Source organism: Lissotriton vulgaris, chromosome 3_1 (genome assembly GCF_964263255.1).
Source record: "Lissotriton vulgaris chromosome 3_1, aLisVul1.2, whole genome shotgun sequence".
Taxonomy (NCBI): domain Eukaryota; kingdom Metazoa; phylum Chordata; class Amphibia; order Caudata; family Salamandridae; genus Lissotriton; species Lissotriton vulgaris.
The window spans coordinates 1,373,617,148-1,373,644,100 of NC_141689.1; the positions used below are offsets into that span (position 1 = coordinate 1,373,617,148).

General features: G+C 49.4%; 1 protein-coding gene across 1 annotated transcript in view; it reads right to left on the minus strand.

Moving 5' to 3' along the window:
* The window catches only part of ANP32B (acidic nuclear phosphoprotein 32 family member B), a 191,932-nt gene that overhangs the window by 33,832 nt on the left and 131,147 nt on the right, over window positions 1–26,953 (minus strand). Inside the window, exon 5 of the mRNA XM_086961843.1 lies at window positions 4,420–4,529. Coding sequence (XP_086817969.1) covers window positions 4,420–4,529 — 110 coding nt within the window. The remainder of the gene's footprint in view (window positions 1–4,419; window positions 4,530–26,953) is intronic.

Consider the following 26,953-nt stretch of genomic DNA (forward strand, 5'->3'; position numbering starts at 1 on the left):
GAGTGAGAAAACCAAGAAGAAAAGCCCCACAGTACAATAAAGTACTTAAAATGTGAAAAAATAGTGAAAAAACACCAAATAAGTCCCAAAAGGGAGAGCTCAATGCTCCAGGGTCCTGCTAGCAGGAGCCGGAAAAAAGAACTGAAAGTAAGAGGGACCTGCAGGGCATTCTGGGATACTGTGAAGTTCTGGAAAGTTCTCTTAAAGGCACAGTATCCTATTCTGAGCCACATAATGGCAGCATGTCTGTTCATGTCTTCCTCTCTATCATTCCAGAGGGGTTTTTTGCTGAAGGCAAGGGAAATCTGGACAGGCTTTGCTGTTTTGTGGATTTTTTTGGTGGTATTTCTAGTTGAAGTACTGGACAGTGTAGCCTGTTATAGGCTGCATTATATGTCTTTAAATTCTCTCTTAAGTGTCTGTGCAGTGCTGCATTTTTTCGACGCTTTAAGAGATTATTTTTGATTGCTCCGGGGTCCACGCACATGGGCGGGACTATTCACTAGATTATGACTATACACAGAGATCCCCTACTACAGAAGCTACCTTCCGGATCCTGGCCTTGAAAGGACTGGGAAGGTCTGTTGCAGAGGAGGCAGCCTTGGGTTCGTCTTTGCACCAAGCCCCTTCTGATGCTTTAAAGGGGGAAAACTGTTGGGGATACTGCCTTAAGGGCACAGAAAGGATGAGAGACTGCACTGTAGCCCTGCTTTCCTTTTAGCACTCACAGGCTGACTCTGCCATGTCGCCGAATAGATGGGTACCATCAAATGGCACATCAATTAGTGGCACCTGAACGGCAGCCGAGAAGCTTGTGGATCTATTTCACACGTAGCACAAAAGCACCATATTGGTATTGACTGCCTAACCCCAGCACTCAGTGGAGTCGAACCCAGAGCAGATGACGTACTTCACTGTGTACTGGCCAGGATAGATAGTCCAACCTATCAAAGCAGTTTACAGGAGGAAAGGAGGTCCGCTATTTTGCTAGGGGAAAAACATGTGATTTCTAGATGGTTGTTGACTAGTGAGCAAGAGCACGGTTTGGACTTAGTGCCCATCAGTGTGTCCCTCAAGACTTCATTGAAAGGGAGAAGTGGTTATGTGAAGTCAACAAGATTGCAGGACTTCTATCAGGACATTACTCTTTATTTAATGGATGGGAGACATAGATCTAGAATGATAACAGTTCATCTGATCACAATAGCAAAAGAAGATGATTTCTCTGGATGGATCAGGGGGAGAGTTCAACCAAGTATGTGGGAAAGTGGCTAGCCCACAGATTGTCCTCATCATATTAATGGGGTATATCATCCCCAGCATCTCTATTACCATGCTCACAAATGGCAAGTGAAGTGTTCCAGGTAAAGGCAGAGTTTTATCAGTTTATCAGAGTCCGAATGAGGTCGGACTGGTTGCACCACCAGTTGTGGATGTCGCAAAATCGATTGAGAATGTGTCAGGTTTGCTTCCAAGACCAACAAGACAAAGGGGTTTTCCTCTGGCGTTCATGGGAGAGTGATCAATGGGGATCGTGGCGCCAGAGACAGTCGGGTCCCCAAAATCGGGTCAAACCCCATAGTGGGAGTTAACAGGTGAAGACTTGTATCGAAGAACAGATGCGCCAATGGTAGTCTGCCTGGTAGCCTCCTCATATCCATGAGGCCAAAGGCTCACCAAAGGGTGCCAGAAGGGTGCCAAAGATACGCAACATGGCTTCTTTTTAAGCCCCTACTTGTTGCAGCATCGTCAATAGCTGGTGAGGGGAGAGCAAAGATGGGAGAAAAAATCAATGTGGCGCACTGGGCAGAGAAGAACAAGAGGAAGATAGCTAGCAATCACATGCACTATCATGAAGTGTTCTACAGAAAAAATAATATTCTCAATAAGTGAGCACTGGTGGAAGAACAGGAGTCAATTAGAGAGATAGAAATCAGGCTATGCTCCATGGGAGGGACAAAGAAAACATGGACAGGCTAAAACAAAGCCAGCAAACAGAAAGCAAGCAGAAGTGAATTACAAAACATAAGTCAATGGAAAGCAATTGGTGTAGTTGCTTTCCAGTTTAGCTATCTACATATCCCGAATAAGTCATTAAGCAGTCTTCGACCTAAAAATAGTATATGAAAGATCATTCTACAACTAGGTGCCCCGTACAGCAAAACCCTGGCCGCCCATGCAGGTTCTTTAGAGACGAGGAATAGAACAAAGCAGTGCTGAGCCAGAATGGAGAGGCTAAGCTATGCCATAGTGTTAACCTTTAACTGCTTCGGCACACTATCATATTCCTTTCTTCTGCTATTATTTTGTATATTCTTTATATTTTATGTAACTATCCCAAATCATGTTACTGACCTTTAACTTATTGTTGCCATAGTTTTTCTCAAATGCAACTTAACCTCAAACGTGTACTGTGCTCTAGTACATCTGGGCAAAAGCAGTACTATACGGAACAACAGATATAAAATCAACAATTCTCTATTTTTTATTGCTGGAATCACTACGCTACTCTATTACAGTTTTCACTATTCAAAGGCTTTTAAGGAAAATCAGTGCATCATAGTTTTCAATTTCCAATGTATCTTAACTGTTACACAGACCTGTTCTAACAATTACTTGTGCTCTGTGCATGACTCAAATCTGTGAATCAGCCAGGAATCCAGTTATAATGGTATACTGCCCGTTAGAGGTTGACCTACAAAAGATAGAAGAATACCTATAACCAATGAGTAAGTCACTCTATTAGTTCCGGTTTGAGTCTAGGGGAAACAAAAGAACATTATCTATAAAGCACTCTGAAACTGTACATTACAGAGAAATCCAGAAAAAGACACATTTTAGGGGAGGTAGAAAAAACAGATAAAGAATGAGACCACTGGAAATCACCAATGTTTAGTCATAGCCACTTAGAAATGGGCTACAGCAGAACGTTCGTACAGCGACCTACAAAAATAGTGTTCTATATTTTAAAGTAGCCGGGTTTATGGAAGGATCCCCAAGCAAATGTCAGCTTTGGGGTGATCAGAGGAATTTGAAGCAATATCTACCTCACTTATAGATCGCACCCATGTAGTTAGTCCCATATGCAGCTAAAATTTGCTGTGAAGAAGTTGGATTGCATTTTAATGCACCATAATAATATACAGATCTTCCTGTGAATCCAAACCCCAAACATGTGGATAATCACAAAAACAGGTTACAGGAAGCCCCAATATGTGCCACTATCACCAGCAAAAGCCATCGGAGCATACACAATCATAGACATTTGGCAGTAGGACACCCCAACACTAAACTGATACACGTGATTAATTCTGATGTCATAATACAAGTACGTGTCTTGGAGGTGCCTCTAACGTGAACTATCGGACAATGAGAACGGGACTATGCACTTCAAGGGAGTTCATGCAAAAAAAGCGTTCAAGGGGAGGAGCCAGAACCCTGCCCACGAGTAAGGAGGCAAACCAGATCCCTGACCTAGCTGATCCCCCCCCCCCCCTCCTCAACCCGGCTCATTCCTGGCACTCCTAGGTCCCGTACAAACAACCACGAGGCCCCCACAGAGAAACGACGAGGCCCCCACAGAGAAACCACGAGCCCCCCACAGAGAAACCACGAGCCCCCCACAGAGAAGACAGGGGATAGTGGCACAAAGATATTGCATAAGGTTGTCCTAAGGTAACAGTATGGACTACTTTCTGGCATGAACGCATAGAGTAATCATTCTGCCCGCTTTTTGATTTCTTGTGTCAGAACCATTTATGAAGAGCACTACGTTGTGGGTGAATTTAAGTTGGGCACTGGTTATAAATTCCATTACTGATAACTGTTGATTCACTGAGCCCTGATTCTCTTACCCCCACACACCTCACAGAGTACGCCTTGGACCGCTACCCTGAGGGTAACTGATAAAGGGGCATACTTGGTGCTCAGATTTTGGTCTAAAGGTAGGCTTAGGCCCCATGACCCAGTGGTAAAGGTGCGGATTGGCAATCTGAACCCAGAAACACTGATTGTCCTGGGATTCCTGAAATAAAAGCCCACAACCTAACCACTAGCATCCCAACTAGCTATTACCCTAGCCACCGAATTTCACCTATGTTCAATCCCACTACTGGATATCTACTAAACCCAATGTGTGATCTGTAAAATGCTGTGCAACAATCAAGTTAATCTATTGTAATATATCCATATTGTTTTCTGGGCTCTCTGTATGCTTTAAACATTTATACAGCATACATGATTTCAACTGAATTTGGTACCAACTACATTATGATTGTAAAACGATGTGCCAAAACTGTTAATGCATGAAAGGACATCACTTGTGTCTTCTTTTCAGCACTCTTTGTGAGGCTCTACTAGACCTGGCCAACGCAACATGAAATTACAAAAATAAAACGGATGATATTATATTATCCAGACCTCTTCTTCACCACTGATTTCCTCCTCATCTTCTGCTCCGACTTCTTCCTCGTCTTCATCATCATCTTCGTCTTCATCAAATTCTTCTTCGTCCTCCTCATCTTCACCTTCTGGAAGCAGATTTACAAAGTTACTGCATTCACCCTTGGGGTCTCCTACAACAATTTCAGGCACTATTGGGGCTGTGACCGGTTCTTTGGAGGTCCAAAAATAATACGAAAGTAAACAGATGTGCAAATGTGTGCGACAACTTTTATGTTTGGATGAGCGGTTTTTGTCTATTTTTTTTCCATTTTGAGACTCGCTATTGTGAAGCACATATGTTTTCTGTCTGTGCGGGCATGTTCGCATCAGACAGACTGTGGGCCGATGCATACATATGTTTGCCTGGGACTGCAATACACGTTCTTAATGTACTTAGAATATTCTCTGAATCGGAAATGCCTTTTCGGCTCCTATAGTACACTTTGTAATCAGTAGTGAATTAGAAGGTCTAGAGGGCAATAGAAGCCAACACCCCTCCCCCCCCCCCGACCCCGCCCCCTCCGCTCGTTCCCAGTTACACTGGAATGTATCGAAGGTTTGGGACCACCACTGTGGGAGCAAACTATTAATAGAATACCGACCTGTCAAAGCAAGCAGCAGCCATTCACAAAGTGGAATCTATTCGGGAAAAACTGCTGCCACTTTGTGAATGGCAGCTGCCGCTGTCGGTTGCACCTGTGTTCCAGGGAGGGAACCCTGCATGCTCCCACCGGTGTCCTCTCAGCACGCCGCTTCTTATTTAGACCATGTCTCTGTAACGGATAGGGAGGAGGATGGGGGGGGAGGGACTCGTAAAAGATGGCACTGTGGGATCATGAATGCAGGGAAGGAGGCTTGTTGTACCTCACATTCTTCCATCCTTGCATACACAAGAATTCACTATCATTTGGAAAACAGGGTTTATACATCTATCCCAGCATAAACGTAGATCGGGTAAAAACACACAGACAGCATTGCAAGTACTTCTGGCCGTGTATTCGCAATGGCTGCACAGACAAAATAAATAAAACAGATTTCGTCAAACGTAGTAAGAGAAATGGAAAACCAAGTTAACGCCAGCTTTATGTGCTAAAATCGAGCCAGTCATTTATATAACTCCTTAAAAAATGACGGCCCCTCCAAACGATGCCTCTTCCAGATCACCAGTGTTCTTCTGGAGCCAAGCCAGAGGTGTGATAAAAACAGGTTACTTGTAACTTTTCTTCTCCAGCCTTTATATACTTAATAGATGCTGAGAACAGTCTTTTTAGGTGGGCTGTAAATCCCCATCGATGTTTATATGTGAACCGAGCAACTACTCTAGTCTGTACGCATTTTCCGATTTGCTAATGATTAGTGCCCAACACAGATTCATTCATGACCTGTAGTAGTCTTTTGTAAATACACATACGGAAATAGAGTAAGACAGACACACGCACACACGCACAAATAAACAAAAAGATTGGGGACCTGTGCTGTGCGGCTGCCTTCCTGTTGTATATTTCTCGATTGCCAGCAACGCAGTGGAGGGAAATGGCGTGGAGGTGATCAAAAAATATATATATGGCCAGGCCATTTTCCAGGCAAGGAGGCCCTGCCTAGTGAAACGGTCTCTAGATAGAGTGCCTTCCACAAAAGTACAATGGGTTGAGAGGAGGCTTTTTACAACCCTTCCTCGCAGACATCAGGACGAGAGACTAGAATCTTTGACCCTTCAATGTGCTTCTTTGCCTAACAACGGACACATGCCTCACCCTCTTCCCACTGCCATCTATGTAATTGCAGCTGCAGTCAGAGTCATTTACAGCCCAATGCAACAGAAAGGGCCCTAGGGCTTTAAAAAAAAGCCAGTATCCTCTTTGCTCACAATAGTGTCTAGCAGCCCACCTACTGTCTAGGAGAGCCAGCAATACACACGTTCTCTGGAAAGCAGCCTCTCCTCCATCTTTCTTTCTTGTCCAAGTTGTGGGCTTCCAAATGGAACCCTGGGGCCTGCATCGGTATAGCAGAGCAACACACAGAACTTTATTAGATCGGGCTTGTAAGGGTGAATTTGTGTCCGGAAAGTAAAACAAGCATTTGTAATGCAATAGGTCTCGCATTTACACGAGTTTAAGCAATTGGCATTGTAAATCACAATGCATTTTATTTATGTTTTAAAAACCAAAACATAAATAAAAGGCATTGTCATTTACAATGCCAGTATCTGAAACTAATGGAAATGCGAGACCTATTGCATTGCAAATGCTTGTTAAGTTTTGTTGTGATTTTGTAAATGCCTATACATATGGGTGAAGTGTTGCATGTTATTAGTTAAAAAATGTCTGTACATGTATATGAGGTATGATTTGTTTAATAACTAAAATTGGGGTCATCTATATGATGATGGAGTTGTAAAGTAGAATGTTCATGAAAAACAAAATCAAAATAAATAAAGTCTGCACATTGTTTAGCTAAATTAGAAGTGAATTTATGGCGACTGTCTCTTATTTGGTGACTTAGGGTACTCGGTCGCTAATGCGGTGGAGTACCCTTCCCAACAGACACTATATCAGGCCCAGAGTAATTCAAGTGCTCATCCCTTGGACCACTGGACCAGCTCCACCATCATTTTCCTTTACTCAGAGAGCATCTGCAGTCTCCAGGGTGTAAGGTGCAGGCCTCTTTGGAATCTTCACTTGCGGGATCAATTTGTGGATGCGTCTGTCACTGCAGTCAGAGAAGCAGTTCTCTTGGGACGGACTCCACTCCATGCCTCAGTGACTCACAAGGAACTTTGCCCAAAGTATTTTGATGTGCACCGCCCAATACCATTCAAGTCCTGATTGACATACACAGACCTACAGATGCCATCGCACCTAGCTGCCTACTTGGAGAAGCCATTCACTTAGCCATTCCATACTAGATAACTCGATGCCTCGCAAGGCGAGAAGTGCATGTGCGCTGCCGCTATAGGCTCGACCTAAACAACTATCACTATAAATCTTCAACCATGGCATGCTGCACCACCGCGCTTCTCGCACGAAGCCCACAACAGGGGCAGCAGTCCAGTCACTTTGAGGGTACACTTAGTGCGCTCCTCGCGTTCAAAGATTAGACTTGGGATTAGCGTGTGGCATCATCACCCCCCCCCCCCCCCCCAACAACAAAAAGCAGCATCACAGGTATGCAGTTCGGGAACACAAAGCTGGGGACACGATTGTACATCATGCAGGGGAAGAAAGTGGAAGTTCATTTGTCAGAATGAGCCAGAAACTTACAGGAGCAGATTCCATTTAGAGCACTTAGGTATGTTAAAATAGATAAAAAAAATTCCATCTGATGATGCTCTACTTCTTTGTAGCCTTTTGCACTAATAGGCGTGGGCGTGGCTTGGACGGCAATGAGGACGGGTGCCTAGGTCCGTTACCTCCGTAACCCTGAGGCACAAATAGCAAATAATTCAGCGAAACGAGCTCGGTCCTGAAAAGCAAGACCGGTTAAAGAAGTCGGAACGCCTGAGGAACACAAAGACCAATCAAGAACGGTCGCCGTTAGCAATCCGCAGAAGCTTTGGGCATCACACTCCCCAACACAAAGGGCGGGTGAGAAACGACCAAAATGGCGCTCTAATTAAAACAGAGGACCCGGAAAGAGTTGCAGGAAGGCGCACGGACGCGGTGTAGACCTCGAGGAAACCGAGAGACGCGTGAGGTGATCGCCGACACCCCGGCCGCTTCGCCCCACAACCAACCAGTAAGTGCCATAAGAGAGATGTATAAAGCTGAAGTGGCATATAGCACGCAGTACAAAAACGAAACCAGAGAGAAAGCGAAAGTACGCCTGGGGGCCGCCATCTTAGAGAGCAATCCATCACACTCTGAGCGCTGCTGTTACGAGAGACAAGCGTAGTGCGAACTAGGCACTCAGCCGAGGCACTAGAAATTGGCAGTGCAGCCGAGCATAGTGAAGCAGCAGCTCCCACGCGGGTGAAGTTCTACTGGATAAGTTACTTGGAAATGCGAGATACACAAAGCGGAGGAAACTGGAAGTGCGTCTAGAAGCGGCCATCTTAATCCTAGACCCACACCACTAACAGTGAGCGACGAAGAAGGTGGGGGGCTTCCATAAAAACATCCGGTCAAGCCAAGGAGGAACTTAGTCAGGCGGTCACAACAGCGCAGCCGCTCAAGCGGGAAACCAAGCCAGCGAAGGGTGCTTGCAACATCAGGCACAAAACGAAACCGAAAGGGTACTAAAGGGCGCCGGCATTTTGAAATCACGCCGGAGAACAGAGAAGCGGCGGGTGCAGCGATAGACGCAACCATCACAAGTGCTCCACAACACAACGAGGGTCGGCCACAGCGCCCAAATACCACAGAAGAGAACCGCGAAGTGCGGTGGATAACATACACGCTCAAACAGACAAACAGTGTGCCACCAACCGCAAGAAAGCCGATATAGACGGTCAGGGTACGCTAGTGCTCCAGCCAACGAGCAAACAATACGTGCAAAGGTGGGAAGCCAACTAAACCAACAGTGAATCAGCAACCTAAACCTCCCATCATCGCCTTTCACAAGGGCAGCAGGGGAACAGCAAAGAAAGGGCGAAGCCACAGGAGAAGAACTGGCAGAAGCAAAGACTAGAACCAGGGCCATCCGAGAACCAAGCAGGTTCAGGCTGAACCGCCAAGACACGGCCGAAGAGCCAATCCCAAAAAAGGCACCATCAAACCCCCTCAGAACTCAACAGAAAGTCGAAAGACTAGTGTGCCATCAGGTCAGGAGAGGCTTTGCAGCGATGGCAGGACAAGACAGTAAACTGACCAATGACATCAAGAAATACAGGAAAGACATTCCCGATTCGCCTCAAAAACAAAAAAGCGAGATAACACTAGATTTGATCCTCAAAAAAATCAACGAAGGCAACAAGCTGGGCAAATCAACGAAGCAGACAATAGACAATATGCAACTGGAGCTAGCAGCCATAAGGGCGGATCAACACAAAACTAACTGTAGAATTGACGCTACGGAGAAATGCATCAGCAACATAGAAGACGACAACGCACAATCGAACAAATGTCTACACTCCATTGCAAAGGCCTCATCCGCCCTACAGAACCTGCTGGCAGACCAAGAAGACCGCAACAGAAGGGGGAACATAAGACTGCTAGGGATCCCCAAGGAGAGGAGGACAAGCCCGGATCCTGTACTAACCCTCCATGCAATCTGCTGCCAGTCTCTTGGCTCTGCGGTAGTTTCTCCGCTGCTGAAGAAGGAATCGCTGGACCCCCTGTGTCCAGCAAATTACAGACCTATATCATAGCTCCCCTTTCCGATTAAAATCTTGGAAAAACTGGTTACAAAACATCTGTCCAGTTTTCTGGAGACTAAGGATTGTCTGGATGCGGCGCAGTTTGGTTTTAGACCAGTCCATGGAACTGAATCAGCTTTGGTGACTGTTTTGAATGACCTTCGTTCGCGTGCCGACCAAGGTCGAGCAGCATTTTTAGTGCTGCTCGACATGTCGGCAGCGTTCGATACGGTCAGCCATGCCATCTTGATCAGGAGATTGGAGGAGGCTGGAGTGTCGGGCCTGGCCCTGGATTGGCTGGTCTCATACCTTGCCAACAGACATCAGGTAGTTGCCCTGCCTCCCTTTAAGTCTACCATCAAGAGGGTTGGGCAGGGCGTACCTCAGGGCTCGGCCATCAGTCCCATTCTTTTTAACCTCTACCTCCGCCCCCTGATCAAGCTAATTAAATCTTTTGGCATTGCAGTCACCAATTACGCTGACGACACACAACTTATCTTCTCCTTTGAGGGTAAGAATGCAGTGTCACAGGAGACCTTCCATCATTGTATGGTCACTACGGCAGAATGGCTGGGCAACAATTCTTTAAAGTTCAACAGCTCTAAAACCGAGGTGCTGCACTGCTCAGCAGATCGTATCCTTCGACCTTTACCACAAGACTTTTGGCCCTCATCCTTTCAGGGCACGGTAGCGGCGGCTGACTGTTCGAAATCTGGGAGTGACGATGGAACCCAATTTACAACTGTATGGTTTCGTAAAAAAAACAGTGTCCACCTGTATGGTGCTGCTGCGCACCCTGCGGAAGATCCTCCCCCTGCTTCCGGACCATGCCAGACCAGAAGTAGTGCGTAGCATCATCTTGAGCAGACTTGATTACTGCAACGCACTGCTTCTGGGGGCTCCCGCCACCTTGTTGGGCAAACTGCAGCGGGTTCAGAATTTTGCTGCTAAATTGGCACTCTCCCTCCGGCGCCCCAATTCTTCTTCAGCAGCACTCAAGGATCTTCATTGGCTGCCTATTCCCCAACGTATTGGATTTAAAGCTCTGTGCTTGGTTTTTCGGGCTCTTCAAGGTCTGGGACAGATTCCTTTGCATGAGTTGTTCTCCTGGTACACCCCTACTAGATCTCTTCGCTCCGCCTCAGCTTATCTAGTGGCAGTTCCCAAGATCCGGAGGATACGGATGGGTGGCCGTTCTTTTGGCTAAACAGCATCCAGGCTATGGAATGCATTGCCACTGTCTTTTAGAAGCTTGGGAGACCTCTCCTCTTTCAAAAAGGGACTTAAAACTCACCTCTTCCCAAGGATACTGTAGTTGGCTGTTAATGTAATGTTTTGTGTTCAGGCCTTGAAAGATCACAGCGCCAGGATACCCGTCGGGTGACAGCTGCGCTTTACAAGTGTGCCATACAATACAATACATACTAACCTAATAGAAGAACGGATACTGCTACCAACCGGTAATAAATTCAATAGACAATTTGAAGTTGACCAAGCATACAGGGTGCCTGCAACCAAACTGCCTCACGGCCGCGGTCCTCGGTTTCGGTTTCGTTGCTGGGCCCGAAGGCGGGGCGTCGGAAACTTTCTTCGGTAGTCTGACCGGGCTCGAAGGCGGGGTCGTTTTTTTGGTAAGGGGACGTCGTCACTCACGGTTTGTTGAGCGTCGATTTCTTCGACATCAGACTCGTCCACTTCTGGCCCAGACTCGTCCTCATGTTCTTCTTCTTCTGGGTGCTGGGCCTCGAACAGCTCCGGGATTGCCTCCGACTGCATTCTCGATACCTCGTGTCTTCGGGCTTGACGGTTTCTAATCGTCGACTTGGAGGAGAATGCTGCGCAGGCTTCGCAGTCCCTGGATTTGTGTTTAGGTGATAGGCAGAGATTGCACACCTCGTGTAGGTCCTTGTGTGGGAACTTAGCACCACACGTTGGACATCTCTTAAATGGAGTCCTTTCCATGGACTCCGGGCTGGACTACGTTGAGAAAGGCCTCCCGGTCTCGTCGACGTAGAAGAAAATGTTTATTGTTGGAGTCGAAACGCGTCGGAATGGAAATGAAATCGCGTTCGATAACAATACCATCGAATTGGAAAGGGAATACGTGCAGAAATATCACTTTTTCTCGAAGTCGATCCGGAGCGCTTCGATCCTCATCCGAACCCGATGGCGGAAAAAAACAATCTAAGGATGGAGCCGATGCCCATGCGCACTAGCACCCAAAGGAGGAGTCACCAGTCTTGTGACGACAAAAGACTTCTCCAAGAGAAAAACAAGTGCAATCATCCGAGCCCAACACCAGATGGCGATCTATTCATAAATGTACCATCTGCAGCCCATATGCCTCGAACATAATGTTTTGAGAACAGTCTGGCCCACATTAGCTTGTTGTTTGGTTTGCACATCTACACAATAGTGTTTTGTGAATGTGTGCGGTGTAGACCATGTAGCTGCTCCGCAAATGTCATCCAGGGGAATGTTCCCTAAAAATGCCATTGAAGCCCCTATTTTTCTTGTAGAGTGGGCTTTAGGAGGAACAGATAACGTACGTTTAGCTTTGTGGTAACACATTTTTATGCATTTGACAATCCATCTAGCTATTCCAGATTTTGAAATGGGATTACCCTTATGTGGTGGTGAGAAAGACACAAAAAGTTGTTTGGTCTTACGAAAGGGCTGTGTTCTCTCGATATAGTATAGCAATGCTCTTTTGATATCTAGGGTATGAAGAGCTCTTTCTGCTACTGTCTGTGTCTGCGAGAAGAAAACGGGCAGTTCCACAGATTGATTCAGGTGGAAGGGAGAAAAGGCTTTGGGCAGAAATTTTGGATTAGTACGGAGAACGACCGTATTATGATGCATTTGCAAGAAGGGTTCTTGAATGGTTAGTGCTTGTAGTTCACTAACTCTCCGCAGAGAAGTAAAAGCTACTAGGAACGCAACCTTCCATGTTAAAAATTGTAGTTCACATTTATGTAAGGGTTCGAAGGGAGGTCCTATTAGCCGTGTGAGAACAAGGTTTAAATTCCACACAGCTGAAGATGGTACTGTGGGAGGAATTATTCTCTTGAGGCCTTCCATAAAGGCTTTAACAGCAGGCACTTTGAACAGAGATAGATGCTGTCTGTTTTGCAGATATGCTGCTATTGCAGCAAGATGCAGTCTAATAGACGTATAGGCTAAGTTACATCTTCGGAGGTGCAGTAAGTATACTATGATGTGTTGAATAGACACTTCTAGGGGAGTAATATTGTTGTTGTGACAATGTATTACAAAGAGTTTCCACTTAGCTGCATAACATGCTCTAGTGCAGGGGTACTCAAAGTACGGCCCGCGGGCCAGTGGCGGCCCTGCGAGCCTTCAGTGGCGGCCCGCGGAGCTTGAGACATCGCACCTGTGTGTGTTTTTTTAAAACTTCCGCAAACACCTCGGGGAGCAGCAGTGCGTAATCAAAGAGACTGCTCTGTGGGGGTCGAGCAATTCCAGTCACAGTCAAGAGTGGAGCTGCAGGGGCGCTAAGAGGTGAACAAAGCCTCATTAACAAACAAATGGTTGTTTAAAGACCTGTGAAGTACTGGGGTGCCCGGGAGGCTGTGTCAGCCCAGGCTGACACACAGGGGAGAGGGGGGAGGACAGCAGGAAATGAGAGCCTGGTGAGGTGGGAGGGCAGAGCAGGGAGTGAAAGCCCGGGTGAGGGAGGTGGGAGGGCAGAGAAGGGAGTGAGGGCCCGGTGAGGGAGGTGGGAGGGCAGCAGGGAGTCAGAGCCTGGGTGAGGGAGGTGGGAGGGCACCAGGGAGTGAGCGCCAGGTGAGGTGGGAGGGCAGAGCAGGGAGTGAGAGCCCTGTGAGGTGGGAGGGCAGAGCAGGGAGTGAGAGCCCGGTGAGGTGGGAGGGCAGAGCAGGGAGTGAGAGCCTAGTGAGGTGGGAGGGCAGAGCTGGGGATTGCAGCCCGGTGAAGTGGGAGGGCAGAGCAGGGGATGCGAACCCTGTGATGTGGGAGGGCAGAGCAGGGAGTGAGAGCCTGGGTGAGGGAGGTGGGAGGGCAGAGCATGGAGTGAGAGCCCAGGTGTGGGAGGTCAGCAGTGAGTGAGAGCCCGGTGAGGTGGGAGGGCAGCAGTGAGCGAGAGCCCGGTGAGGTGGGAGAGCAGCAATGTGTGAGAGCCCGGTGAGGTGGGAGGGCAGCAGTGAGTGAGAGCCCGGTGAGGTGACAGGGGGCAGCAGGGACTGAGAGCTGGGTGAGGTGGGAGGGCAGCAGTGAGTGAGAGCCCAGTGAGGTGGGAGGGCAGAGCAGGGAGTGAGCCGGGGTGAGGGAGGTGGGAGGGCAGCAGTGAGTGAGAGCCCGGTGAGGTGGGAGGGCAGCAGTGAGTGAGAGCCCGGTGAGGTGGGAGGGCAGCAGTGAGTGAGAGCCCGGTGAGGTGGGAGGGCAGCAGTGAGTGAGAGCCCGGTCAGGTGGGAGGGCAGCAGTGAGTGAGAGCCCGGTCAGGTGGGAGGGCAGCAGTGAGTGAGAGCCCGGTGAGGTGACAGAGGGCAGCAGGGACTTAGAGCCGGGTGAGGTGGGAGGGCAGCAGGGAGTGAGAGCCCGGTGAGGTGGGAGGGCAGCAGGGAGTGAGAGCCCGGTGAGGTGGGAGGGCAGAGCAGGGAGTGAGAGCCCGGGTGAGGGAGGTGGGAGGGCAGCAGGGAGTGAGAGCCCGGTGAGGTGGGAGGGCAGCAGTGAGTGAGAGCCCGGTGAGGTGGGAGGGCAGCAGGGAGTGAGAGCCCGGGGAGGTGGGAAGGCAGAGCAGGGAGTGAGAGCCCGGGTGAGGGAGGTGGGAGGGCAGCAGTGAGTGAGAGCCCGGTGAGGTGTGAGGGCAGCAGTGAGTGAGAGCCGGGTGAGGTGGGAGGGCAGCAGTGAGTGAGAGCCGGGTGAGGTGGGAGGGCAGCAGTGAGTGAGAGCCTGGTGAGGTGGGAGGGCAGCAGTGAGTGAGATCCCGGTGAGGTGGGAGGGCAGCAGGGAGTTATAGCCGGGTGAGGTGGGAGGGCAGCAGGGAGTGAGAGCCCGGGTTAGGTGGGAGGGCAGCAGGGAGTGAGAGCCAGGTGAGGTGGGAGGGCAGCCGGGAGTGAGATCCCTGTGAGGTGGGAGGGCAGAGCAGGGAGTGAGATCCCTGTGAGGTGGGAGGGCAGAGCAGGGAGTGGGATCCCGGTGAGGTGGGAGGGCAGAGCAGGGAGTGAGAGCCCGGTGAGGTGGGAGGCCAGAGCAGGGAGTGAGAGCCCGGTGAGGTGGGAGGCCAGAGCAGGGAGTAAGAGCCCGGGTGAGGGAGGTGGGAGGCCAGAGCATGGAGTGAGAGCCCGGGTGTGGGAGGTGGGAGGGCAGCAGTGAGAGAGAACCCGGTGAGGTGGGAGGGCAGCAGTGAGTGAGAGCCGGGTGAGGTGGGAAGGCAGCAGTGAGTGAGAGCCGGGTGAGGTGGGAAGGCAGCAGGGAGTGAGAGCCGGGTGGTGTTAGACAGATACAGACAGGTAAAGACATATAGAGACAGATAGAGGTAGAGACAGACAGCGACAGAGACAGACAGAGACAGAGACAGACAGTGACAGAGACAGACAGCGACAGAGACAGACAGCGACAGAGACAGACCGCGACAGAGACAGACCGCGACAGACAGACCGCGACAGACAGACCGCGACAGAGACAGAGAGAGAGAGAGACAGACTGCGATAGAGACAGACAGCGATAGAGACAGACAGCGATAGAGACAGAGGGAGAGAGACGGAGAGAGGGAAGGAAAGAGGGAGGGAGACAGACAGAGGGAGAGAGACATTGGGAGGGATTGAGACAGACAGAGGGAGACAGACAGAGGGAGACAGACAGAGGGAGCTAGACAGAGGGAGGGATGGAGACAGACAGAGGGAGGCAGACAGAGGGAGGCAGACAGACAGAGGGAGGCAGACAGAGGGAGGGAGACAGAAAGACAGAGGGAGACAGACAGAGGGAGGGAGGGAGGGAGACAGACAAAGGGAGGGAGACAGACAGAGGGAGGAAGACAGACAGAGGGAGCTAGACAGAGGGAGGGATGGAGACAGACAGAGGGAGGCAGACAGAGGGAGGCAGACAGAGGGAGGGAGACAGAAAGACAGAGGGAGCTAGACAGAGGGAGGGATGGAGACAGACAGAGGGAGGCAGACAGAGGGAGGCAGACAGAGGGAGGGAGACAGAAAGACAGAGGGAGACAGACAGAGGGAGGGAGGGAGGGAGACAGACAGAGGGAGGGAGACAGAGGGAGGGAGACAGAGGGAGGGAGACAGACAGAGGGAGACAGACAGAGGGAGAGAGGGAGACAGACAGAGGGAGGGAGACAGAGGGAGGCAGACAGAGGGAGGGAGACAGAAAGACAGAGGGAGAGAGACAGAGGGAGGGAGACAGACAGAGGGAGAGAGGGAGACAGACAGAGGGAGGGAGACAGAGGGAGGGAGGGAGGGAGAGGGAGGGAGGGAGACAGAGGGAGGGAGGGAGACAGAGGGAGATGGACAGTGGGACACAGAGGGAGACAGATGGAGGGAGACGGAGAGAGGGAAGGAAAGAGGGAGGGAGACAGACAGAGGGAGGGAGGGAGGGAGACAGACAGATGGAGGGAGACAGAGGGATATGGACAGTGGGACACAGATAGAGGGAGACAGATGGAGGGAGACGGAGAGAGGGAAGGAAAGAGGGAGAAAGACAGAGAGGGAAAGAGAGGTGAGACAGAGACCGAGGGAGAGAGACAGAGGGAGACAGAGAGAGAGGGAAGGAGCGAGAGAGAGAGAGAGAGAGAGAGAGATAGAAGGAGGGAGACAGAGAGAGGGAGGGAGAGATAGGGAGAGAGAGAGAGAGAGAAAGAGAGATGTGTGTGTATGCTGGTCTGTTGGCTCAGTGGATGAACGAGTCAGCTGCAGGAGCCTATGTTCAACTTCATGGTCACAGTTTTTTTCTTTCTAGCCCCTTCCCCCTCCCCCACTGACCCCGCCTCCACCAGTGCGGCCCTCGCCCACAAACCACACTGTAAATTCGGCCCCCGAGAGAAAGTTTGTGAGTACCCATGCTCTAGTGGTTGGACGTCTAGTTTCTTTTATGACATTCATGCAGTCTGGAGGAAGGTTAAGATATCCAAATTCTAGGATTTCAGGAGCCAGATCGCAAGGTTGAGCCGAGCTGGGTCTGGGTGCCTGATCTCTCCACGGTTCTGTGTTAAAAGGTGTGGAGGCAGGTATATTTTTTGGTGCGGTACTAGAGACAGTTGTAGCAGTGTGGTGTACCACGGCTGCCTGGCCCACGTTGGAGCAACTAGTATGAGGGTCAGAGAATGCTGCTGTAGTTTGCGTACTACTAGTGGCATGAGTGGTAGAGGTGGAAAAGCGTACGCAAATTTGTTTGACCAGTTCATTCATATCGCTGGGCTAGAAGGAATAGGTTTTGAGGTATAGCCCACCGCCGTATGTCCTGCGCTAGTTAAGAAAGTTGCAGGGAGTGTGTTCCGCCCTGTTTCTGTATGTAATACATGGCTGTCATGTTGTCCATGCGGACTAACACAGCTTTGTTAGATACTTGCTTTTGGAAAGCTTTCAGTGCTAGGAATTTAGCTAATAACTCCAGGTGATTGATGTGGAGTAACAAATAGTTTCTTACCTGTCGGTGTAGTTTTGCAGCTTGAAGATATTTCTGGATTCACTATGCTGTGCATTATTCCGTGGTCTAGTGGTTGGATCCGGAATCGTAGTCTTTTCTTTTTTTTCGTCGCCCAGGTGGGCGTCGATGTCCCACCTTTGGTTTACTTCCTGTGACGTCGGCACGCTTCCTGCGGAAGCTCCCACCTTTGGGCGCCATCTTCGGATTCTTTTTTCTTGTTTTTGTGTTGTGTTTGCGAATCCTTTGGCAATGTTCAGTATTTCTTCTCCAGTAAGAGATTTATCCACTTTGTCTTTCAAGGTGTCTGTTTCTGTATTGTCCTTGTATTACCACCTGCTTCACCAGCCTTATCTTTCTGGCGGAGGTGGATGGGTTCGATAGTGAATCCAGAAAGATCTTCAAGCTGCAAAACTACACAGACAGGTAAGAAACTATTCGTTTTGCAGCGTGAATCTTTCTGGATTCACTATGCTGTGCATAGACTTTGTAGCGGTTTGTTAGGTTTCTGGCGGCTGGGTGGAAGATGAGCGTTGGTGTTGAAGCACTTTCTGTCCTACCTGTGCTTCCTTGTTCATTTGTATATCCACACAGTAGTGCTTAGTAAACGTGTGCACTGAAGCCCATGTTGCCGCCAGGCATATGTCTTGAATGGGTGTGTTAGCCAGGAAGGCTATCGTTGCCCCTTTTTTCCTGGTAGAGTGGGCCCGTGGCCCCTCTGCTAGTTTTTGGTCCGCCGGTTTGTGGCAGAATTGTATAGTTTGTGCGATCCATCGTGCAATGGATCCCTTTGTTACTGATCTACCCATGAAACTGCTTGCGAAGGACACAAAGAACAGTTTTGTCTTCCTGTGTTCCTTTGTTTTTTCTATGTAGTGCATTACTGCCCTTCTAGCGTCCAGAGTGTGCAGTGCCCTCTCTGCGCTTGTGGTCGGTTTCTGAAAGAAGCTTGGTATTTGTACTGTCTGGTTGATGTGGAACCTTGACACCACCTTTGGCATAAAGTGAGGGTCGGTTCTCATTACCACCCTATCATTGTGTATTTGGATGTAGGGTTCTTGTAGCGTTCGCGCCTGTAGTTCGCTCACCCTGCGCAGCGAGGTGATTGCCACCAAGAAGGCTATTTTCATTGTCAGCATTTGTAGGGTGGCCTTATGAATGGGTTCAAAGGGCACTTTCATGAGCTCTGTTAGGACTAAATTGAGGTTCCATGCCGGTGGTGGCATCCTCTTTGGTGGTGCAATCCTCTTTGCCCCTTCCAGGAATCTTTTTACTATCTGTGAAGTAAAGAAGCTCTTCCCTGTTTCTCCTCTTGTGTATGCTACTATCGCAGCTAGGTGTACTCTTAGCAAGGATGAACTTAGTTTTGCCTTCAGTAGGTGCGTGAGATATCTTAGCACCGATGATTCCCTTGTCATCTTCTTGTGTAACTTTTTCTTGCTGCACCATGGTGTAAACCTTTTCCATTTTGCCACATAGTACCTTTGTGTGCTAGGTCTCCTTGCCTCTCGTAGTACCCGCAGGGTGCTGCCAGGTAACTTCAGGTGTGCAAACTTTATGTCTTCAGGAGCTATGCTGCTAGGCTGAGGCTCTCTGGCTCTGGGTGTAGTACTTCTCCGTTTTGCATGGAGTGTAAGTCTTTCCTTTTCCCGAACATGTGGGGTGCACCCTGTGCCATTTCCATTATCTGTGAGTACCAGGTCTGCCTGGCCCACTGTGGTGCCACCAGGATCAGAGTCATGTTGCTGGTTCTGCACTTGTTGAGTACTCTGTGTATCAGAGGTATCGGGGGGGGGGGGGGGGGGGGGGGGGGGGTTGTAAGCAAATGTTTTCGACCAGCTTATCCATAGGGCATTCCAAAGGGACACTTCCCCTGGTTGAGAAGTTTTGGCATTTTGCATTCTGGCGTGTTGCAAATAGGTCTATTGTCGGTGTTCCCCAACTTCCGAATAGCCTTTGCGTTTCCTGTGTATTGAGCTGCCACTCGTGGGAGGCAGATGTCTGTCTGCTGAGCCAGTCTGCTTCCACATTGTCCTTCCCTGGTAGGTGTATGGCTAGCAGGTCTATTTTTAGTGGGATGGCCCATCTCCATATCTCCTGTGAAAGGTTCGATAGCGGGGCTGATTGTGTTCCTCCCTGCTTGTTGATGTAGAACATTGTTGTCGTGTTGTCAGTCTGGATCAACACTCTCTGGTTGTACAGTTTTGTCTGGAAGGCCTTCAGGGCGAGGAACACTCTTTAGTTCTAGGTAATTGATGTGTTTGACCGCATCCGCTGGAGTCCACAGACCCCTCACCCTGAGCTTCCTCATGTGAGCTCCCCACCCCTTCTGGGATGCGTCTGTGGGGATGGTCACCGTTGGGGTCGGTGGTGTCAGAGGCTTCCCTTCCGTTATTTTCTCCTTGTTACACCACAACATCTCCTCCTGCACTGCGTGCGTTACAATCACTAGATCTTCCCAACTTCCTGTAGCTTGTGACCATTTTTCTTGCAGCCATTCCTGGAATGGTCTCATGTGGAGCCGAAAAATTTAGGACCAGATGTATGCATGAGGCCATCATGCCCATGATCTTGTTTGCTGTCCTCACTGTCAGAGCTCGCCCCTTCTGGTAGAGGCGCGTCTCCTTCAGCAGGGTCATTGTTCTCTTGTCGCTGGGGAACACCCTGCTCTGTATGGTGTTGATCTCTGCTCCTAGGAAGATTTATACTTGCTCTGGTTCCATTGAGGATTCCCCCCAGTGAATGGAGAATCCCAGGTCCGCCAGTGTACTTGTCACGCGCTGTGCGTGTTCTTTGCATGTCCTGTGTGAACTTGCCTTTATTAGCCGGTCGTCTAGGTAAGGGTATACATGTATCCCTTCCCTCCTTATGTGCGCTGTCACTGCTGCGAGGCATTTTGTGAAGACCCTTGGTGCGGATTTTAGTTCGAATGCTAGGGCTGTGAACTGGTAGTGATCTCAATAGATGCTTGTGGTGCCTGTTCATTGGGATGTGCAGGTAGGCATCTTTGAGGTCTATGGTGGCCATGAAGTCTCCTTCTCTTATCTGAGGAATGACCTCTTGTAGGGACGTCATCTTGAACTTTTGTGTCTTTATGTACTTGTTTAGGAACCTTAGGTCCAGGATGGGTCTCAGTGTTTCGTCTACCTTTGGTACCAGGAAGTAGGTAGAGTACACTCCCTTGTTCTTTTCTCTGTATGGTACTGGTTCGATGGCCTCCTTTTGGAAGAGTTCCTAGGCTTCCTTTTGAAGTAGCTCTAGCTCCTTTCCTGACAGTGCCCTTCCTTTTGGTTTCCTGTTTGGCGGTGTCTTTTCCAGTTCTATGCAGTATCCGAACTGTATAATGTGGAGTATCCATTTGTTTGTGGTTATCTTCTTCCACTCCCGGAAGAAATGACTTAGCCTGCCTCCTACTGGTGTTACATGTTTGTTGATGTTCTGGCCGTGTAACCCTGTATTGGTCTTGTTGTGCTCCACCGGGGCATGAGTTTTGTGGGTGGGCACGTATTGCGTGACGGAGTCACTTAGAGGTGGGTTGCTGGCCCCCGCTTTTATTTTGTCCACGTCCGTTCGCCCTCCTGCGAAAGGACTGGCCCCTTTGCTGGTAGTGCCAGGTTTGTTTTTGATGTCCTTGTTGTGTTTGGCTCTCTCCTTGGTGGGACTGCTGGAAGGTCTGGTGTGAGGTTCCTGGCTGGTTTCCCCCCTCTCCGTTCGGTCTCCGCGACGGAGTACCCCTTTCCGTCCCCCTGAATTGTAAGGCCCCCATGGACCTTGCAGTTTTGTTTTCTTTTTTGAGCTGGGTGAGTTTTTTATCCACCGGCGCCCCAAACAGTGTCTCCTCATTGAACGGGGGGTTCAGAATGTTGTGCTGCACCTCTGGTTTGAAGCCTGAGAACCTGAGCCAGGCCTGCCTTCTCTACGTGATTCCCAACATCATCAGCCTGCTGGACGTGTCGGCTCCGTCCAGGGCTGTTTTGAGGCAAGAATTTGCCACATTTTCCCCTCTTCCACAAGGTGTGAAGCTTTGTTGGTACTCGTCTGGGAGGTGCTTGAGCAGCTGTCCGATCTCGTCCAGAATTTGGTACTGGTGCCTGTTCAGCAGCGCGTTAGAGTTTGCCATGCGCCAGTGCATGAATGCATTTCTTTCTATCTTCCTCCCTGTTAGGCCCATCCTCCTGCTTTCCTTGACTGGTGGTGGCCCTGATATTGCTGGCACATTTGCCCTCTTCCTGGCGGTCGCCGCAATAATGGAGTCCGCCGTAATTGATCCTCGGGTGTAGGGAGGGTCCTTAGAGGAGTGTTTATACTTCTTCTCCGTCCTCTGCGTCACTGACCTGCATGTTGCCGGTTCCTTGAATGCCTCTTTCCCCTGGGCCATGACACTCTCCAGCATGGGGAGGTACTGGCTCCTAGTTTGTGTGGGGAGCAGGGTCTCCAAGAGGAAGTCAGCTTTCGGTTTTTCTTCATCAAGCTTGACTCCAAAAGCTGTTGCCGCGTTCTTGATGACCATATTGTAGGCCCCAATGTCATCTGGCGGCGAAGGCCTCGAAGGGTACGTGTCCACAGCCTCTTCTGGGCTTTCGGTGTTGAGGTCCTGCCACTGCAGGTCCTGTGTCCCAGAGGTAATTGAGCCGAGGATCGTCCGCTGATAGTCGTTGCCCTCCTCCTCGTAGAAGGTTTCTTCCTCTGGATTTTCAGAATCTCAGGGCTTTTCGACGTCTACGTCCTCCTCCTCATCTATTTCGACGACCAGTGCCTTTGGTTTCGACGGAATTGAGAATTTCTTTATTTTCTCGTTGAACTCCTTTTTCCTTTGCAGGATGTTATCCATCTCGGCCTCGAGCCATCTTTTCTTTCTCTCCATTTCGGCGGCCTGCTCGGTGTCGAACGGTTCAGCTGTTCTCTTCAACGTATACGTCGAAACGGGCTTCGGGTCCTTCTCTCTCAAAGCCGATCATTCCTTTTCGGGGACGTGCTTGGACGACCTTGGCTGGTCGCTGGTCTTCGCCGCCTGGGAGTCCTTTTCGAAGGATCCGCAGGGCTGTTTGTCCTTGGATGCAGCTGCGGCCGTCGAAATTTTCAGCGCTGGTGCTCCCTTCGCGGATCTACACTCTGATTTTCGAGAGTCTGGCTCAGACTTTCGAGGGTCTGTCGGGGCTTTAGGGCCGTCGAGTCTCCTACCTCTTTAGAAGTCTTCTTATCGGTCTCTACGACAGTGTAGTCATCGTCTTCTCCAGCGACGTGGTCTTCCTCGTCGGTCGAGAACCCCAGGTCACGAAGGGACGGCGGTTGGCCCTTGCCCTGCATGTTGTAGTTGGCCCTTCTCGGTCGCTCTTTAACCCGGAGAGTCTTCGGTGTGAAGGCTGAGCAGGCGTTGCAGTCCTTGATCTCGTGGTCGACCAGTAGGCAGAGGTTACAAACCAGGTGCCGGTCCTTCTTTGCGTATTTGTGGTGGCAGTTACGGTAGAATTTAAAGGGTCTTGTCCATTTCTTGCGCACAGGGGTCCCCTGTGTGCGCATTCTCAGTTGGAAGTCAAAGTTCTCCTTCTTCGTCGTCCCGCTCGATGGTGTAGTTTCTTGTCGTCTTTTGGCGTCTTCTTTTCTCCAAAACTCTGGAGCCCTTTCGGGAACGATCCAGACCCAACGGCGGAAAAAAGAATCTGAATATGGCGCCCAAAGGTGGGAGATTCCGCAGGAAGCATGCCGACATCACAGGAAGTACACCAAAGGTGGGACGTCCACGCTTACCTGGGCGACAAAAAAAAAGACAAGACTACGATTCCGGACCCTACCACTAGACAGCGGAATAATGCACGAGATAGTAAATCCAGGAAGATTCACGCTGCAAAACTTGTTGTGGTGTCCACCTGCCTTGCAGGGTGTGTTGCAGTAGGTGGGCTTCCCAGCCGGATAGCGATGCGTAAGCTGTCAAGACTATTTGAGGAACTGGCTGTAGGAACGGTCGCACTTTAGAAAGGATTTTGGTGTTCCACTACTACAGAGAGCGATGAGTCTGACCGTCTACCAACACTAGGCCTGTTAATTGACCTTGAGCCTGGTTCCATTGACGTGATAAGCACTCTTGAAGAGGACGCATTTGGAGTCTTGCATGGGGCACTATGAAGATGCAAGAGGCCATCATCCCTATGAGTTGCATGAACACTCGTGCTTGAAGGGAGTGTTGTGTATGAAACTGTGAGAAGAGCTTGCATGGTGGCTATCCTTACTGCAGTTGGATAAGCTAGCGCTGTTGAGGTGTTTATTGTGGCACCGAGGAACTGTTGTACTTTGGATGGTTTTAGATGAGTCTTGGTGTGGTTTATTGTGAACCCCAAGTTGTGTAACAGTTGGATCGCATGGGTGTGTTCCACACACTGGTTGTACGAGCGGCTTTTATGAGCCAGTCGTCGAGGTATGGGAAGACGTTGATGTGCTGTCTTCTTAAATGTGCCGCCACTACTGCTAGGCACTTGGCGAATACCCTTGGTGCCGTTGTGGCTCCGAATGGGAGTACTTTAAACTGATAGTGCTGCCAGTCTATTACAGATCTGAGGTACTTCCTGTGAGCTTTGAGAATGGGAATGTGTAAGTATGCATCCTTGAGATCTAGAGTAGCAAGGAAGTCGTTTTGTAATAGGAGAGGAAGGACTTGTTGAAGTGTGACCATGTGAAAATGGCCTGACTGTATGTATATGTTTAGCGGTCTGAGGTCTAGAATAGGCCTTAGAGAGCCGTCCTTCTTTGGAATAAGAAAGTATAGACAGTAAACTCCCTTGTTTTGTTGGTGCAGAGGAACTGGTTCTATTGCACTTTTTTCTAGCAAGGATAGTACTTCTTGCTTTAGCAGTGATAGATGCTCTTGTGACATTGGACGCTGTTTGGGTGGTATGTTTGGGGGTAGATGTTAGTTCTAGACAGTAACCTGATTGAATAATTTGTCGCACCCACCTGTCTGATGTGATGTTGGTCCAGGCAGGAAGCAATTGTTGTAATCTTCCCCCCACAGGAGTGGAATGGGTGGGGGGGGGGGGGGGGGGGAAGCAGAGGAAAGTCATTGGGTAGGGGTGGAGGCAGAGTGGGAGTTGTTAGTTTTGCCTCTGCCCTTGTTGTTGTTACCCCTATAACCCCCTCTTTGGTAGCCCTTAGTGAGTGTGGATTGACTAGGGGTTTTATAGGAAGTGGAGGGGCTATCGGAGGCGTAGCCTCTTGTGTTGCCTCTATATGATGAGCAACGAAAAGAACGTCTGGGAGCTTGCAATTGTAAAGCTCCCATAGATTTAGCGGTGTCGGTGTCTTTTTTCATTTTCTCTAAAGATACATCGACATTAGGGCCAAATAGGTGTTGCTCATCGATGGCTGATTGAGGATGGAATTTTGTACTTCAGGTTTGAAACCTGAAATACGTAGCCAGGCATGCCTACGCAGAAGGACACTAGTATTAATTGCCCTTGAGGCAGTATCTGCAGCATCTAGGGCACAACGAATGGAGGTATGGGTGATATTTTTATCTTAATGTATGAGTTCATTGGCCTGATTTTTAGATTTATCTGGTAGATGCTGCATTATGGATTCTAGTTCATCATAATGTGCCCTGTCATATCTTGCCAATACCGCTTGAGTATTGGCAATGCGCCATATGTTAGCTGCCTGTGACGCTGTGTGCTTACTAGAGGCGTCAAGGAGTTTAGATTCCTTATCTGGTGGTGAGGCCTCACCTGATGTTTGTGAATTAGCAAGTTTACGTGCTTTTGATACTACTAAAGAATCTAGTGGTGCTGGACCTTTAATGTAAACTGGATCTGTAGGGACAGCTTTGTATTTTTTCTCAATGCGAGGGTTGAGGACCTGAGCCCTGACAGGATCTTTAAATACCTCTGTTGCGTGCTTAGTGACCCTTTAAGTATTGGCAAAATGGCAGTGGACCTTTGTGTATTATCAAAAGTGTCCAATAGGAAATCTTCCTCCACAGTATCGGTGTGCAAGTCAACCCCATGGTACTGGGCAGCTCTCTATACTAATAGGTTAAAACCTATAGTGTCCTCTGGTGGGGAAGGCCTGGAAGGATATACATCGTCTTGGGGGACGTAAGGCACATCAGGGGTGTTATAATCATCGCATGGATTAGTAGACTGAGGGGGACTATTGGTCCCTGCTGGGTCATGTGCACCCCACCTGTGTCATCAGAGTGTATCTACATCATCATCTGGATAGGTGGATAGTGTAGGCGAATTATGTGGTGGAGGAGATGTAGGAGGAGGAATAGTATGTGGAGGTGGTAGAGAAGGGATCCTTAATGGAGAGGTTGCAATATCTCTTCTTTGGAGAAGGAGGAGGTGCAGGCGCCTCTAGTGGTCTCTTCTTGGAGCTAGTTGGCCAGTCTTAAGATCCTTTACAAGAGTCTTTTGAGTAGGATCTGGTGTAAAAGCTCTTCTGTGTAGGGCAGATCATTCGGCGTCAGAGTTTTCAGTTCCGGAGGTTTTTTCGGCACCGACTCAGTAGTTGGTCTAGGGTCTTTTGGCTTAGAAGTATGACCTTTCGTAATGTCTTTTACCGGAACGTGTTTTTTCGGTTCCGGGTGTTTTTTCGGCTCCGAAGCATGTGAGTCGGGACCTTTATGCATTTTTTTTTTACTCGGCTCCGAGTGCGGTTTTGGCATCGATGAGCCGGTGCCAGTCTTCGGCGCCGAGTGCTTAGGTGTCGAAGCAGCAGTCGCCGTGGTTGAGGAAGATGGCTTCTTCGGTGTCGGTATGGGATCATCACCGGAAATAGGCTGACTTGTAATTTGTAATTTGTAACTGGGTTTTGTATCGCGCCAACTCACCGACAGGTCTCAAAGCGCTTCTGACAAAGTACAGCAACAAGAGACAAAGTGAAGATAAAAGATGTTAACTTAACTACGGGGATGTAAACGCGTCCTTGAAAAGTAAAGTTTTCAAGGTTTTCCTAAAACGGAGAAGGTTGGATTCTCTACGAAGCGCCTCCGGTAGCTTGTTCCAGATAGTGGGGGCTTGGATTGAAAAAGCTCTGCCTCCTTTAGTTGCCAGTTTGAAACGTGGGCAGGATAGCAGGAGGGAATCGGAGGATCTCGGGGCGCGCTTAGGTTCGTAAATTTTGAGCCTATCTTTTATATAGGCTGGCGCCTGACCATGGATTGCTTTATGGCAAATGCACATGCTCTTAAATTCGACTCTTTGTTTCATAGGGAGCCAGTGCAGCCTATAAAGCAAGGGAGAGGCGTGGGTCCGCCTAGGTACTCCAAATATCAGACGAGCTGCGTCATTCAGGATGACCTGTAGACGATTGATGGAGTTTTTTGAGAGGCCTAGGTATAATGCATTGCCGTAGTCAATTCTGGACACAATCGTGGCTGAAACAATGGTTCGAAGCATATTCCTTGAGAGTAAGGGGACGAGCTTACGTAGTTGCCTAATCAGGTTAGTACATGAGCCAACCACAGCGGACATTTGGTTGGTCATCAATAGTTCCTGATCAATTTTCATCCCAAGGCTCTTTACACTAGGGCACGGTTTTGGGGTGGGTCCAAGTTCTTGTGGCCAGAACAAATCATTCCAGGGGGAAGTAAAG